Here is a 16,285-nt window from a genome sequence, read left to right on the forward strand (position 1 = left end):
TGGCAATTTTACAATCAGGCAATACAAGAACCTAAAACTTCAGAAAGGTTACAAAAGAGAGGAGGCCATTCAACTCCAATTAGCCCATCTGGCAGTTAGTAGTTAATTGATTCAAGGATTTCATCCATGCAGTTTCTTGACAGGAGCCTGGGTCTCGCCTTCAGCAACAAGGCAGGATGCCTTCTTCCACACTCCCACCACCCTTTGTTAAAGCAGTATCTCCTGTTCTCCATCTCAAATGCACAGAAATTAAAACTACTAATCAACCTATGGTTGCACCAGGGATGTTCAAAAGACAGTGCCACTACTAGATGTGGTCTTAGAGCTCAGCAGCAGCAGACTGACCTGTCTCCCCCCACACCGGCAGGTACTCGTCCTGCTGGATGTCCAGCATGAGCTCCAGGCCGTTGCCTGTCCCGCCCTTCATGGTGACCAGCAGGGGGCGCCCATCCTGGCCGGAGTTGAAGGTATAGCACTTCCCGTAGCGGGTGAAGATCTGCAAGACAAGAGCAGTTCGTCAGACACTGTGGGGACGGCTAGTCTTTGTAACAGTGACAGGGAGAGCACAGAAAGAAAAAAGAACAAAACAATACATTAAAAAATCTAATTTAATTTAGATCTCATAATTTATAATTACATTTTTAAAGAAATTATGTTTGCATGCTGCCAAATTGCCTTGGAAAAGCAATGAATTAAGCAGTTTAAATGCACACTTGCTTGTTGAATGGCTAAAGCTGAAAATCCAAAGCTCTGCGCCTTACAGGATTAGCAATAATGGGATGACAGCTCATTTTCCTTGTTAGGAGCATAAAAAGATTAAACCTAGAGAATGAAAGAAGTTCAAATCCAATCATTTTGCTTCTTGTCTGAGACACGCAGTGTCTATAAAGTGAAGATACTGTGGCTCTGTTTATAAGGACGACCTGGGAACAGCATGCCCATTATTCAAGAGGAAATGAATGACACATTCCATTATCTAAAAGGAGTGTCCCCCTTACAAAGAGACTACTCTTACAGTAAACACTACTACTTTGTGAATACCTTCACAAACAGATTCCTGAGCTCACATAGTGTTTGACTGCAAAAACAACATTTAAAAAAAGCACAGCAATCAGTTAAATCCACACCCTGGTCAGTCTTAAATTCAGTTCAGTTTATTTGTCATATGCACAAGTGCAATGATATGCTTAACTCTCAGTGCTGACATGTTTATAGATTTGTGTGCATGCTGACAGCTCGTAGTGGGATAGTACTGTATCCAGAATTCACATACAGATCTCTGTGCCAGACTGGCTTGGCAGTAACAGGAATAGCTGCTACACTTCTATGTGAACAACCTAAACAGATTAAAGGCCAGAGAAAGAAAGGTGATGAGAATCTACTCGGTGTCCAAACTGCATTTAGCTTCTGTGCCAAAATTGCATCTGTCAAGTCTGAAGCACCATTCATTCGTACTGAACAGAAACAAAATGCAGCTCCAGGGCACCGGTCTCTAAATGACAGAAAAACGACAGCGGGGATCACCCTTCACAGAGCCCACGCCTCGGCAAACGCCTGATGACAGAGGAGGGCCAGGCACTTTGGGTGCGATAAGAAACCCCACCAGGCTACGAATAGCCCAGCCGGTGGTTAAGGGCCACTTCATTCATTTTACAGGCTGACCCTTTCAAACAGCAGCCTGCGCTCGCCTGCCAATTGAAGTGGACTCCCTGAGGTTGCTGCTGGCTCAGGCTGCTGATTCCAGGGGTTGTGTTATAGAGCAGCCCTCCATCTCCTGCCTCGTCTCTGCACACGAGGACAGAGCCAAAAGAGCTTCTAAGGAGCTGCACTCGAACGTCAGGGACTCAGTCTTACACCGATTAACAACTGCTACTATTATTATTTTCAGCAATTCACTTTTTAGATGACAATTTCATCCCAGGCAAATTGTATTCAAAATAATCAATGACCTATGGAAAACAATTGAAACAAATAAAATGAAAAAGTAGAATAAAGTGGTATAAAAGAAAATGAACCAGTTAATATAGTAGCTAAAGGCGGTCCAGTGACTGAGACAATACAATACATTGTAATATGAAGACAAATCACAGGTACCATAGGTACAGTCTCTACAATCAACACAAAAGCAATGAACGAGGTACCACAGTAACTGAACATACCACATAACTGAAGTGCTTTGGGAAGCTTGGAGATGAAAAGCGCTATATAAATGCCATTAATTACGATTATTTACTGCAAGTCCAACTGGCAGACAGACAGAAGCTCATTTAGAACTTGCAGAATTATGTAGAGTAGCCAGACAGAACATCTGCTCGTTTATTTAATCTGTTTTCCAATTAATATTCTACACACACTTCAAGCATGCAGTTTCCATAAAAGAGCCTGACATTAAATGTTGTTTTCATCAACAGGATTGAGGCAAAGAGTTCTTGATCACGTTTTAATAGTAAGGATTAATACCTTGAGGTTTGCACTGCCAGACAGGGGGTCTATGTAATAAAGACAAGTGGGCTATCATTTGAAACTGAAAAGAAACTATGCCCTTCTTTAATGCAGAGCTGAGCATCAGACATGCCTCAGGGACAGCCCAGGTGAATTGAATGTGACACTATCCAAATTTGTTTTAGAATTATGTCAGAGGTGAAACTTAGCGTTATAAATCTCTTAATTTGCTTGGAGGATATATCTCAGTATGGGAGAACCCCCCTTCACAAAAGAAACATCTGGATGCCCACTGCTTTCGTATTTGCTAGGGGAAACCCGTCATTGATCAAATGAAATGGTTCCGCTTGCATTGCCAAAGGAATCATTTAACAGTTGTTCTTTTCTTCAATCAAGACAGCCATCGAAACACAGAAAACCCGACAGACAAGGCACTGCTCTGGACTAGAGCAGGGAAAGAAAGGATTTGAAAATAATAACAGCGAGTGTCCTCTGACACCATAACCTTTACGCTCCAAAAGTGACAGTGTGCTTCCTTAATACTATCAGGAACCCCTTTCCATATCAGAGGGATCTCTTCTGTGAGACTCCCAGTGCAGCAGGTGACTCTGATGAATGCCAAAGTACTTAGGGATGCTGGGTGGTAGGCAAAGGGGACTGAAATACAGAGGACCAGAGGAAACTGTCCTTCATTTCTGTCAAACTGTTAAGAGTGCTCAAAAGTTAACCTTAAACAGCAAACTGGAAATCCTTGTGGCTCACTTTATAAAAAAAGAAACACTCAGCCTACCTCCCTCCCACAGTGCAATCAGGAGACAAAAGAGAGCAGAAAGCAAAAAGTCAGGCTCTTCAGATCAGCTGTCAATCATCCGAAGTTTCAAATGACTAAGAGCGCGTAATCAAACGGTGACATTGTTGTTTGCAATGGGAGATACATAATTAAAAACATTTCCATATGAAACAGCGACCGCACTTCGAATTGTTCATTCCCCTGATGGTATTTAGAGTACAATAAAGGTCAATCATCAATTCATGAGATCAATTCTTTTGTCTCCAGAGTGGGATGTCTGAAAAAGGCGATTCTGCGAAAAAGCCCCGCATCTCATACTAGATAAAATCTGTGTTTCACTGCACGCATCGCTCAAAAGCTCTTTTGCATGGCCTTTCAAGACAGTGGTTAGTTTCAGAGTTACTGTACATTATGACTTGAGACACTTGTACTGTTCAACACCATGGGACATACAGTACACAGGCGCTTTGTCTTGATCCTGTCACGGGTGTCTAACTCAGGAGACTTCCTGAAAAGGCCAAACTCTGGTTCCCAGCCTGGGCTCAACGGTCAATTGCATTTATTAACCAACGTTACAACTGATCATCTTGCTCTATATTATTTAAGATTGCTTTGCTCTTTTGTTGCCAATTCTTTTCACATAAAAGTGACAAAAAGCATCCTGCATTGACACCCTCAAATCCATTACAGTGTCATCCGTATAAAAAAAAAATCGAAATCCTTGCTTTCTCCCTATTTGCCTGTTGAATTAGCACAGGACTCTCCCCACATCACAGCTTCAAAATTGGGACCTTTAATTAATACCACCAGCATGTCTTTCTGCTGTTCTGCTGTTTTCAGCACAGATTCTGTGTGAATGTCCAGAAGCCAGACACTTAGTGCAATAATCGTTCTGGGCCACGCAGCTGAAGTTGTTTTCTCATTCAGAACGCGCAGCCCCAGCGCAGGGCCATGACATTCGCTCCCCTGGATCACCTGTGGACGGCCCCTCCCCTTTCAAGGAGACAAAAGAAAACTCAAGGAGTTAGAAATCTCAAGTGGGACGCCGTTCAAATGGGAGATGGTACCAAACCACCATGCAAACCAGCTCGCTCACCCATTTCTGCCCACCGGGTTTTTTTCATTTGGCGCTTTCTAAATAAAAGTTAACCTGTGCTTCCCCTACTGAAACAAGACATCCCTGGCAGGGTCAAACTAATGATCGATTGACCACAATCGCCAGCTTCCTGTACACCCGTTACATGGTTCTGGGACTTCGTCACCGAGCATCTCCAGCTCTCACGTGCTCCAGTCCTAAGTGTTCTGGATTTGAAATCTGACACTGGGACTTGGGACTGCGTTTTGGAAGTCCTCTTTCAGAATTTCCTTAAGCCTACGAAGGCGATCATCTCTGTAAGCATTACAGTGGTGGGAAAAGATTTTGTTTTAATTTGGACTCTCCAGCACGAATGTACTGTATCTCTTAGCACTGGTGGGAGTGATGGGGAGGGAGGCAGGTTTAAAGAGTTTTATATTGTCAGATTTCACTTACAACGGTTAATATAGGCGAATATCTGGGCAAGAAAGCAAGGAGGATTGGCTGGATTATGTACTTCAGAGTATGCGTTTGACACTGTTGTTGTTTTGAACCTAAAACAATGCCGTGAGTGAGCCGCTGCTTGTAAGAGGACACGTTTTGTTTAACAGATTCCTCTGTGTTTCTCAAGTTACGGATTTCCGACTGTCTGTCCCCGGGAAGCTGCAGCTGCCAGCCCCTCTTCTCCAGGGGTGCGCCCACCCTGACCAGGAACAGGCCCGGGCGGGAGAACTGGAATTGCGTGAGCCTGCCGACTGTGCTGCTCCAGCAGGGCCAGGAGAGTGTGCGTTGCTGTGGCAACAAGCCGAGGGACGGTGCGACAGCCTTGGCCTCCCTCTACCCGGCAGCGCTGCCTCCCTCGCGCCGCCCTGCTCTTCAGCGCCGTGCTCGGCTCCCGGTCTGAATGACAACAGCGCCGGGGAAGAGAACGACGAGTCGTGTCTACAACACAGGGAACGCAGGAGCCTCTGTCACCTGCCCCGTCCAGGCAATCGATTCCTCACCTGTCCACGCCCGTTCTGCGGGGCTACAGGGCAACCATATACCCCCTACTCCCACCCCCAGCCTTCCTAGAGAAACCGTGGGAGCAGAGACGGCCAGGCCCAGAACGAGACCCTCTTTCAGCTTTCAGAACCACTCCGTTTCCAGTTTAGGTTTCAAAGGCTCAGATGTGTCAGCATTCCCAGCATGGTTTGGGAATATTTCCACGGAAGATAGGGGAGGAATGCAGGAAGGTCTCTGACAAAACGCTCATGGCATCTTTGCGGTGTTCCTGCGGCTTTTCCTGACAGGGAAACTCCCGCACTGTGCATGACAGACCACAGTGGACGTTTCAGCGTCACACACCATGTTCCACTAATGAACAAGTCCACGTGGCGCGACCCTGATTTATTTCCCCCTCATCTCCCACTCACCCATGCTAATCGGCCATCATTTCACCAGCTATTTTCCCTTCAACAGTTAATTAGTTATTGATGGATTGAGAAGATTCCCTGAGATCCTTCAAGGCTTAGCCTGCAGAGGGCCTTGGATCAATAAGCTACGAGTCCTGAGAGCGAGCACGATGGGTGGAACAGCCTTGCATGACTATCCCCACAGCACACGCACGTATACAACAGGACGCCATATAAATATTGAGACGGAATAACACTCAGCCGAGTAAGGTCAAGCCCGCTCCTTTAAAGCAAAACTCATTCCGTGTTTTCCCCGGCTGGACTGAACGCTGATTTAATGTTTCACTTGTAGCATATGCTGTAATGCGTGCTCCTGTTTTGCAATTTGCTGTTTTCTTTAAATTTTTTATTAACACTGCGCCAAAAAGCCTGCAGAGAGCCCCAGACAATAATTGAATAACTGGTTCAGGATGCTTGGCAATGGTGTTCTAAATATGGGAACAGTTCCCGCGTGCAAGCAGGGGGCATTTAGGGCTGTTTTGTAGCAGGACGTGATCTCCCCGGGCTGCGCTGCTCGAGTTGTGATCGCAGGGCTTTTGCCTGGATCGATGGCAGTTACACAGAACGCTGTGAGCTCTCTCTCTTGACTCCTGCCTGCTCGATATGACAGATCAATGAAAACGCCCAAGGGAGAGTACATGGGGGGGGGGCACCGCGAGTCCCTGATGCTTGTTTTGGAGGTGGGGGCCAAGTATTTTGTCCCCCCCCCACTCCCTTCCTCCCCCTGTCGTTGGTTCCCCTTTTCCATCTCTCACACACACAGTCATTTCCAGCCCTGATTTCTTATTCATTGTCAATAATCCCATGTCCCCAGAATATCAACCTATCCCACCACTTGGGAGTTGAAATGCGTGTCTCAAGGCCTTAGTTTTGGCATATTAGCACCCTCCTGTAAAAACTCAATTGGCCTGTTAAGTGAACAAGAAACTTCATTGTAATGTGATTAATATTTTAGGCCTGTTTTGTTTTGAATCTCGTGCCACCACAGCTGTGCTATGACCAATTTGGTGTGTCCGCTGAGGAGGACTCGTTAAAAAAAATGATCCTTTTAAGTAGATTCTACAATTTTTACGTGGTGTTAAATTCGGATTTATAACTTCCAACCTGTCTCAGCCTTGTCTGCCAGTTTGCCAGAGAAACTATACCCAAGGGCAGCACTGTAAAACGATGTACAGTACCTTGGAAGGCGCTATATAGCAAAAAGATTATATTTAAGATTATTATAGATCCCAAAGGAATGGGATGTCTAAGACCAGCCCATTAGCTTATCTAAACGATGTGTCAGCATTAAGCCCTCGCTGAGCTCACTACCCTTTGCTGAACCAGGTCCCAGAAGACTCATCTCCTTCCAAGTGTCAGGACGTTTCATTACTGCAAGGCTGACCAACTCCGAAGACCTGTAATTAAGAGAGTATCCTAATGGACACCCTTCTGTCTGTGCTGTATTACATTTGTCTTTACATGGGAGGGGATCAGATACAAAATAAGGATTTTGCATTTCCAGAGCATGTCATCTTGTCATTAGATGTCATTACTAATTGATAGCATGAACACTCATGCCTCAGCTCATTAGTGGCCCTGCCTCAGGATAACAGGGGCCTGTTCTGTTCACCTCGCAGCTGGATGGTAACCAGCACAAAACCCCTTTTCTAAGACACATCTGCAACAGGGCCCATCTAACGCATCTCGTCAGGATATTGCAAGATAGCTAAACTCCACTGCATTGTAGCCAAACCACAAAAGCCGAAACAACAGAGTGGCCAGAAACAAGAGGACGACATTCGGCACATCCTGTTTGTGTTGTCCTGTTGACGCAGACTGTGCACCGGTCACTCCGGAGGCAATGCCCGCAGCGCCTGGAAAGGTGCAGTTGAAAGAAGTCTCACCATGTGTGCACAGGAAGAACATGCAAACTCCACACAGATGGACACCTGCTAGCCCAGGACCCGGGAACCGTGAGGCAAGAGTGCTGACCAACATGGTATTGTGCCTTCCCAAATGTAACACGATCCAGTCACGAGCAATAAACTGTACACCTCCACTCCTGACAGACGCACTGCACTCTGTTACAAAGCAGTTCTTGGGGGCTCCAGAGGGTTATGAAAAGGTGCCATCAAGCTCGTTATCAAGGATCAGCCAGAGCAAAAAATCTTCTGCGTCGTTTCGTCGAATAAAAGATATTTTCGCCAACGGGACTGGTGACAATTCTGTTTAAAATCTGCCGGCTTCCAAGAAAGATGGATTGAAGCAACTAAAATCATAAATCTATTAACTACTTTTTGCAGGACAATCAAATCCTTGCTGTGATTTATAATTAGCAACCGTTAGGAAAAAAATCTCAACAGAACTGCTCAGCATGCGATACAAAAGGCACTTCCAGTTCAATGAACGTGAATGAAAATGAGTGTTTCACTTTGAAGTGCGAATTGGAAATTCTCACAGAGAAACCAAAACCGCATCACTTAATAGCAATTATACGTACACCCCGAGGTACGGATCTTCGTTACTTTCTTTTTGTAATACCCACACTATTGCCCCGGGACCGAAAACCTGTTCTATTATATACATGAGCCCTCTCGCCACAGTGAAGCCTACTTCTTAATTTCACGAAAACAAGCGCTTATCGCTTCGAACATCCCAAAGGCTACAAGAATGTCCTGAAGTTTAATTACAAGGGAGCTGTCTGAAACAAATGCGGATCAGCCTAATCGGGGCTGCTGGATCACTTTCTAGCTCCCTCTAATCTGGTTTGAGCAGAAAGGGCGAAATTAGGTTTTCAGCTGACTAAAGCTGACTGGAGACATTTAATAGGAACAGGGCTATTTACTATGTGTTCCTACAGGCGAACTACAGGAGAAAAGAAGAACAAGAGTCATTTATGCCTGGCAATCATATGCAAAGAAACCCCATTTGTGAATGATGTTTAGGCACAGCCCAAGCGCAGTACAAACACCTTTGAATGCAGGGACTTTGCTTGACACGATGATGACAGGAGCTGAACTGACAGTGCTGAAAGTACTGTACCTTGCGCACTCCACGTGGTGTTCATGAAAATGAAAAATGAACGAAAGAAGCCTCAAAAATCGCTCCTCGTTTCCACTCAACGGGCAACTAGAATCTCATCAGTATGCATAAACAAGCGCCACGTGAAACAAAACATTATATAATATTATTAAATGTTTCATGTATATTGTTAGATATGAAAAGCACATTAAGCAATGTTTGAATAATATAGAATCGTATAATACAATAAATACGTGGTAATATACTACACAACAGTGAGCGAAAGCAGAGCTCAGTGTCAATTGCACAAAACACGGGATTGTATTTCCACGAGTAGCCTAAACCTCGCAGACTTCCTGTGGGGTAAACCATAATTAAATGTAATTATACTATTACAGTGTGCACCGCTGTGATTATTCTATGTCTTTTTCAGCAGGCAGACGGCAGGAGCGCCAGACGCTCAACAGTGCTCGGACTCACGGTGCTGAAATTGCGCGGGCCGCACAGTTGCCCCTGGAAACGGCAGTACAGCAGCATCTCCTCGAGCTGGTGGCCAAGCCGGTCCAGGAGCTGCTTCATGGAGGGCTGGGAGTCGCGAGGCGGCGGCAGGAAGTGGGTGAAATCCAGGATCCGGGAGAGCGGGGACCAGCGGGGATCGCTGGCCCCGTGCCGGGAGAGGGCTTCGCGCGCCCCGGCGGACACCTGCAGGTTCCTCCCCAGCAAACCCAGCCACCGGCCCGCGGTGAAGATGTCCGGCTTCTCCATGCGCCGGGGCAGCAGCAAGTTCTGGTTGCAGATGGTGACGGCGGGGAACACCAGGCGCTTGGCGTAAACCATGTGGACTTTGGTGTGAACCGGCGAGGAGAGGAAGTAGCGGACACGGTTGGAGGACCAGGTGAAGAGCAGAGCCAGCGCAGCCAGGCAAGCCAGGAGCCAAGCCAGCCGGCGCGGGTAGGAGCCGGCCAGAAAGACGTGGCGCAGCCCGTGGAAGGTCGTGTGTTTCAGGAACAGCTGTCCCGCTTCGAACAGGGAGCCCGGTCTGCCTTTAGAGAAAGTCGTAGGCTGGCACATATTTGTAGGCTATGCGCAACCGTCTCTCAGCCTCAGCATCGCCCCACAGTAGTCTACACAGCTCATCGCAGCCTGTTTTCCGGCGTGGTTGGTTTTGTAAGGAAACCCAGGGTGCGGTGCGACTCGCTGAAGAGTTGCAATCAATCAGCTACGCGCATACTTCTCCGTGCATTACCTGAATGGAGTTCACGCTCCAGGAGACAGCTTTCACTCTAGTTTTAGTGCGATTCTAACGTTGTGTTATGAGGCGAAATATTCCGCGAGGTTGAGAAACTGCCATACAGAGAAGAGGTTAGTACAGCTTCACCAACTGCATGTCTGTTGCTTTGTAACAGTCTTGGTGGTCATTCAGAACGGATTCAAATGGACGATTTCAAGCTTGTTCCAGGTATAAGAGGATTGCATTTACGTCTTGCATTTCAGGCCTACCGGTGCACAACAGGTAGAATTTTACAGAGAAAGCCGGCGGGATTATGTAAACGCAAGAACCCTGCTGTCCAAAGACAAGAGTAAAAAAGACCGACGATAATCTTCGAGAAAAAGAGATTTCGATGCGCGTTCTTCTAAACGAACATTACGATATTTTATATTCCCGTAATTATGTCTATCTAAACAATTAAAAAAATAAAGTATCAGTGCGACCCCTTGTTTTTTTAAATACGATCTATTAGTAGAAACGAATATACAACCACCTCAAAAATAACCGATACATCCAGTGATTAAATCGAAGAAACTACTAAAAGACTCTATGCCGCCTACAATAAAACAGTTTTGCCTGATCAGAACGGAGTTACCAATATACCGCTTATATATGTAAATGCATTGGTTATATAATTTCAACAATGAACCATACTACCGACCTCAAAGACTAAAAATGATGTATTCCTATTTTCCTACTTTAAGAGCTTAAGAAGGTTTCCGAACGTAACGAGATCCAACCTGAAACGATCCAACATTTCTTTGACGGAGAAAAAAGAAACGCGCTAATCACCCATTCCACGTTAAAGTTCCGCAAAAGACTATTTCAGCTCCGTATAACAAATGCTTTTATATTCGCAGACACGAGGCGACCGCTTCAGTCTCCGAGCTACTGCTTCAACTCCTGTCGTAGTAGTAGTTGCTGGGTGAAACGACACCCGTCGATATTTAAATGTCGAAAAGAAAACGTCAGGAAATCAACCCCCCCCCCCCCCCGTCTAAAAAAATCCACCTGCGCACTTCTGAAAGCCTTTTTTCACTTCGGTTTTTTTTTTGTTCCGCACTCAGCCGGAGTGCGAGAAACCCAGCAGGTGCCCGGGCACCACCCGAAAGCCGCCAGCCGGCGAGCGCACGGCCGCCGGTGTTCGCCGGGCCCCTGGGCTGCGGTGCTGCGCTCCCTCCCCTGGCTGACTTTCCGCGTCTCTCTCTTTCCGCGCGGAGCCCCACTTTCCTCCTTTTATCGCGCTCCCGTTCCTCTCGCGCCTCTTCTACTCCGCCCGCTGCCCGACGTTTGCCTCAGCGTTTACGCTCTGGTGCCTCCTCGTCGCCGAGCCTCCCGACACCTCTCCGCCGACTCTCCCTGGATTGTTAACCCTTCCGGGGTGGCCCATGATCTGCGCCGCATGCTGGACGAGCTGCCCCCCTCCCTCTCTCCTCCCTCCGTGCCTCTGCTCGTTTATTCTTCCGCTTAACGCCTCCGCGATTATTCCGCTCCTTTATTTTCGCCCTCGCACCTCTGCCGCTCTCCTTCGTCTTTTGCCTCCTCCCGCCCCGGGTTCTAATCTCAGCTCGTCCCGGCTCCGTCCCTCCCCGTCCGCTCCCTCGGCCGCCCCGAGCTCCGCCGCGACCCCCGCGCGGCTGCAGGTGCTGCGCCTTCTTCCGGAACACTCGCCTGCCGCCTTCGCCGTCCACGTCAGTTTTTAAAAAGTGTTTTTTAGAGAGAACCCCAACCTCCCCCCCTCACACCAACCCCTTCGTCGTACAACAGCAGATTCCACAAACCCACAGAACAGCGCAAGCACCTCAAAACCCGTTTTGGAAAATATAGATGTTTGTTTTCTTAACAGGACGAATAAACCCGAGGCCAAGACGCGAACCTCTCAAGGTAATAAAACCTCAGGACTGGAGCGTGGAAGAACTTTCTTGGTCTCCAGGTGCTGTTAGAAAGCCACGACTCGTTTTATTTTGATGTAATGTTTTTTCAACGCTTGTCACCAAAATCGTATTGGATATAACCCGACAGATGACAGATATGCTCTGTATATATGTTTCGGTATTACAAACAAAACCCCGTAATGAAACTTGGCGCTTCTTTCACACTTGGCAGGCAACCTTGACTACAACACCAGCTTTGGTTGGACCCGGGCGGCAGTGCCCAGTCTGGCCCGCTCAAATCCTCCTCCTCCCCAGCCCCCTTCCCCACTCTATAAACAGGTTTGCGGGATGAAGGCGCTGGCGAGTCGGGGAACTGCCCAGGCGTTCCGAGCCACGGGGAGATGCGCTCAGCCGAAGCGTGGCTCTCCAGCTGCTGTGTGTCACACGCTGGTCCCTCTCCTCCTCTCCCCTCACCCTCCCTCTCTCTCACACACACCTCCGTCCCTGCTGTTGCTCACCCCTCCAGCCTGGCTGTGTCACCTGGGATCAGGGTGGCAGCGGCACAGATGGGCCACTCGCTGTACCAGCACTGCAGCCCACACAAGCCACATGGAGAGAGAGACACACGGACGAGCTGGGCGATCTCGTCAAAGCGCACGGCACAGCGACGGAAGGCAGAGCAGCTGAATTCTAACAAGTCACACTTACAAATTTATTTTTTTTAACGCTGTTATACCGCCTTCGACGAACAAAATGGCTAACGACCAGGGCAGGAGACTTTCATCTCTTCTGGAGGTGAGTCAGCTTCACCCGCACAGTTTCCTTTTATTGGTTTTTTTTTTGTGTGGCATATTTTGACGTTAAAAGCCGAACACCAGTTAACCCCTTTGCTTCCACTCAAAGACGACTGCAGAATGAAATGAGCCATTGCACCAATAAATCGATCTACCACAGACGCCTGCTGTATAAGGGCTGTAGGTGCAAATGCGATGCAGCTGCTCATTAAATATCCCAGCTAGGTCTTCTGAGAGACGATGTAAAACACACACAGATAGGTGAGGATCATACCATGCTGGGGTTTCAATCTGACTGATAAACTCATGGTCCTACTACACATTTTATCCATTGTAAATATAGGCTTTCAATGCTGAGGCTCAGGTCTCTATCACCTAAAGTTATCCCCCCGCCCCCCACACACACAGCTTTCTCGCTGAATCAGGTGCCCCGTGTTGTATATTTCTCATAGGTGCTCATTTTATTCTGCCAGGCCAGCACATAAACACTACACCCCCACCCAGTCCCTTGTTCTGTAACAACAGACTCATCTGGGTGAAGTGTTGTGCACTCTGCTCTCCCATCCTGGAAACAGGCATCGCAGAGCACATGAGCTAACATGTTTTGACATTGAATGAACGAGAGGAAAATTTGTATTCATGCAAACCCGTTTGCAGGCTTCAATGTGATGAATTCATCACGAAAGAGCAATCATATCAGAGCCCGACAGGATGATGTTGTGTAGTGTTAGCTGCCTGGAAGTATTCGGAAGCAGGGAAAGTGTTTGTGGCAGTGACTTGATTTTTTAAAACCTTACAGAGAGCCCGGAGGAAAAGTGTTTCCCTATACACCCCGCAGAGCTAATTTAAACCCAAGGGACATCAAACTCACCCTTTATACCACAGGGCTGAGAGCACACAAAAAACAATTTAAAGACTATGCATTTGAGTGATTAAAGAAGAAAATGCATGCTTTGGCCAAAAGCCTATTGATTTTGCAACGCGATGTCCTGCTATTGAAATGTCTCCATTAGTTAGGGGAATGCAAGGTCTTCAGTTTTGCGCGAAACCTAAATTGCCCCCCCTTCCACCTCCCAACCCATTCTGCATTAGCCTTCACCCCCACTCTTTAGCAAAGTCCCCCATAACCCCCCACCCTCGCTCAAACCTGATGCACTGACAGGCTCGAGAGGATCTGCCTTCCCTGGGAATAATTAAAACTGGGTGTCGTTATGGGGCATGGCAACGAAAGGGAAGAACCAGAGCCCAATTCTCAATGGGGACCCCCCCCCCCACCCCACACACACACAGACAGGGACTGCAGCTCTTTCTTAAGCAGAAGATTCAGATCAATACCCAGCTGCTCGCTCTCGTACAGGGAAACGGCAGATTCCAGCAGGCTGACAAGACAGGCTCCGGATGCGCCTCCCTTTTAATGAGGAGAAATTACCACACATCAAACGTGTCAAGGGAAAGGAAGAGGCGATTTCCTCATCACGGTCCGTTGGCCTCCTTTATATATTTATTTTCATGTTGGTTTTTTTTTTGCTACCTGCGAAAAGTTCTCACACAGCCACTCAGAGATTCTGCAATTACTGCGCTGACCTGAGCACCAGGAGCTGGCTTCGTTTTCCCTAATAAGCTAACAACCCAGCGGGTTGTCCTGCACTCTGCTCCCAGTCCTGACCTCTACAGTTCAAGAGCGGTACTGGAATTTAACTGTTATTTATGTTTTATACTGCATCTGCCTTTTGAAAAATCTGACTAATATGTCCCTTTCCGCATATGGCCAGTGCTGGACTTAATAAAAACAGAAGAAAAGTGCAGATTTTCCACAAAGTTATTAAAAATGGAATGGGCTTATCAGTGTTTTCCCATAATACAACTGTCATTCTCATAAACACTTAACGCTTGACATAGACGTTCATCCAAGGACCAGTGAGACCAGTCACATTTTCATGGCTTGGGGAACCACATTTGATTCATCTGAGTTAAACTGACATTTATTAGGCACTAATTCTGCTTTTAACACCCAACCCTACCTCCTATGTTGGAGTAGCTACATCTCTCTGGCCAATGTCTGGCCTCCCTATGTGCCTGACTCTTTCGGCTGATTTTGGCTCTTGAAGTAGACTACCTTATACTATTAAAATTACAGCTGATATATTATTGAACATTGCATTAGCTTTCGGTCACAATTCTAACGATCAAATCATTCTGATCCAAAGTGTGTAAAACTACAGGAGCAGTCTAATTCCAGGCACGAACTTCGGTCACTTTCTCAAGTTATCTGGAGACCGGCCAGCCCACCATATTCACCTCTAAATCACATTTAAAACTCCACTCAAACAGCGAAGGCTTCATTTCCCTTGACTCCATTTTATCGAGATACAAAGGATTAAAAAAAAACAAACAACAAGTGCTGCGTGTTTTATTCTGGGTTAGGTTAAAAACAAAAAAGCAAAAAGCGACAGAAATGCTCTTTATTGCACAGTGCTTGAAGAGCGGACGTGGTATAGGGAACACGTAGAGAACACGAGGATGCGAGCTTTATTCACTAAAAGGACAGCCTTCAGTATCTCCAGCACACCATGCCCCGCGCCCGAGATAATCACGCGCCCCTCCAGCCTGCATCCTGAGAGATGGGAAATCCACTGAGCTGTGCTGAGCCGAGCCGCTGGAATAGAGAGAATAAAAATCCCCTGGATGGCGCCAGGGCGAGAGCTGCAGATAAACAGCTCCCTGTGCCATTCATGTTCCCTCTGAACGTCACTGCCAGCCGACTCCCACGGTCTCTGGGACTCTGGGACTCGGGGGGGGGGGGATGTATGGGGAGGTGGGAGACAGTCGTGTCACAGTAAATCAACGCCATTCCTGGTTAAGAGCTAATAATAATAATAATAATAATAATAATAATTGCTTACACTTATATAGCGCTTTTCTGGACACTCCACTCAAAGCGCTTTACAGGTAATGGGGACTCCCCTCCACCACCACCAATGTGCAGCCCCGCCTGGGTGATGCGACGGCAGCCATAGTGCGCCAGAACGCTCACCACACACCAGCTATCAGTGGGGAGTAAATGAAATGAAGGCTCCCGTGCTTGTAGTCTGTTGTGTGGAGTGGGCTGCAGTACTCAGGAGGGAGCGGTATTAGCGATACTAATGGGATGTATTCTGCTGCCTGTCCTGCTCTCCCTTGGTTGTGATCCGCCAGAGAGCAGGAGCCCGATTCCATGCCACAGATGGCGGTCACAGTTGGCTGTCAGTACGCAACCGTTGGTGTTAAAGTGGCTCCTGCGGTACAGGGCGCCTGTGAAACAGGATCGCTTTCAGTGCTGAAAAAGGCCATGTGAACATCAGCTGTTGCTATTATATACCCATCCACAAGGCGGGGCTAAAAGCCAATGCTCCAATGCTGTGTGCCCCCGGGCAACAGGCAGCGTCATCACCTCCGCAATGGTTCGAGCAGTAATAGACGCCCGCACACAGATGGAAAATTAGTTTTTGGAAAATCGGGCTCTCTGCTTTTCAGCGTCTTGGGGCGCAGACCTTACATGACGAAATCTTGTGGGGGAAAAAAATACACACACTGCGGTGAAGCC

The 16,285-nt window shown here is 47.3% G+C and overlaps 1 protein-coding gene across 4 annotated transcripts in view; it reads right to left on the minus strand.

Moving 5' to 3' along the window:
- Positions 1 to 16,285, minus strand: part of asic1b (acid sensing ion channel subunit 1b) — a 177,179-nt gene that overhangs the window by 20,577 nt on the left and 140,317 nt on the right. For 2 of the 4 annotated variants that reach the window (XM_088922368.1, XM_088922385.1), the window contains exons 1-2: positions 9,245 to 10,995; positions 346 to 496 (exon numbers count right to left, since the gene is read on the minus strand). In XM_088922368.1, the coding sequence (XP_088778494.1) occupies positions 346 to 496; positions 9,245 to 9,835 (742 nt within the window). In that variant the 5' untranslated portion in view covers positions 9,836 to 10,995. Of the gene's footprint in view, positions 1 to 345; positions 497 to 9,244; positions 10,996 to 16,285 lie in introns of those variants that run through there. The other 2 variants (XM_088922377.1, XM_088922360.1) reach the window with 1 other exon arrangement.

This window comes from Atractosteus spatula, chromosome 1, assembly GCF_055471065.1.
Source record: "Atractosteus spatula isolate fAtrSpa1 chromosome 1, fAtrSpa1.hap1, whole genome shotgun sequence".
Lineage (NCBI taxonomy): Eukaryota > Metazoa > Chordata > Actinopteri > Semionotiformes > Lepisosteidae > Atractosteus > Atractosteus spatula.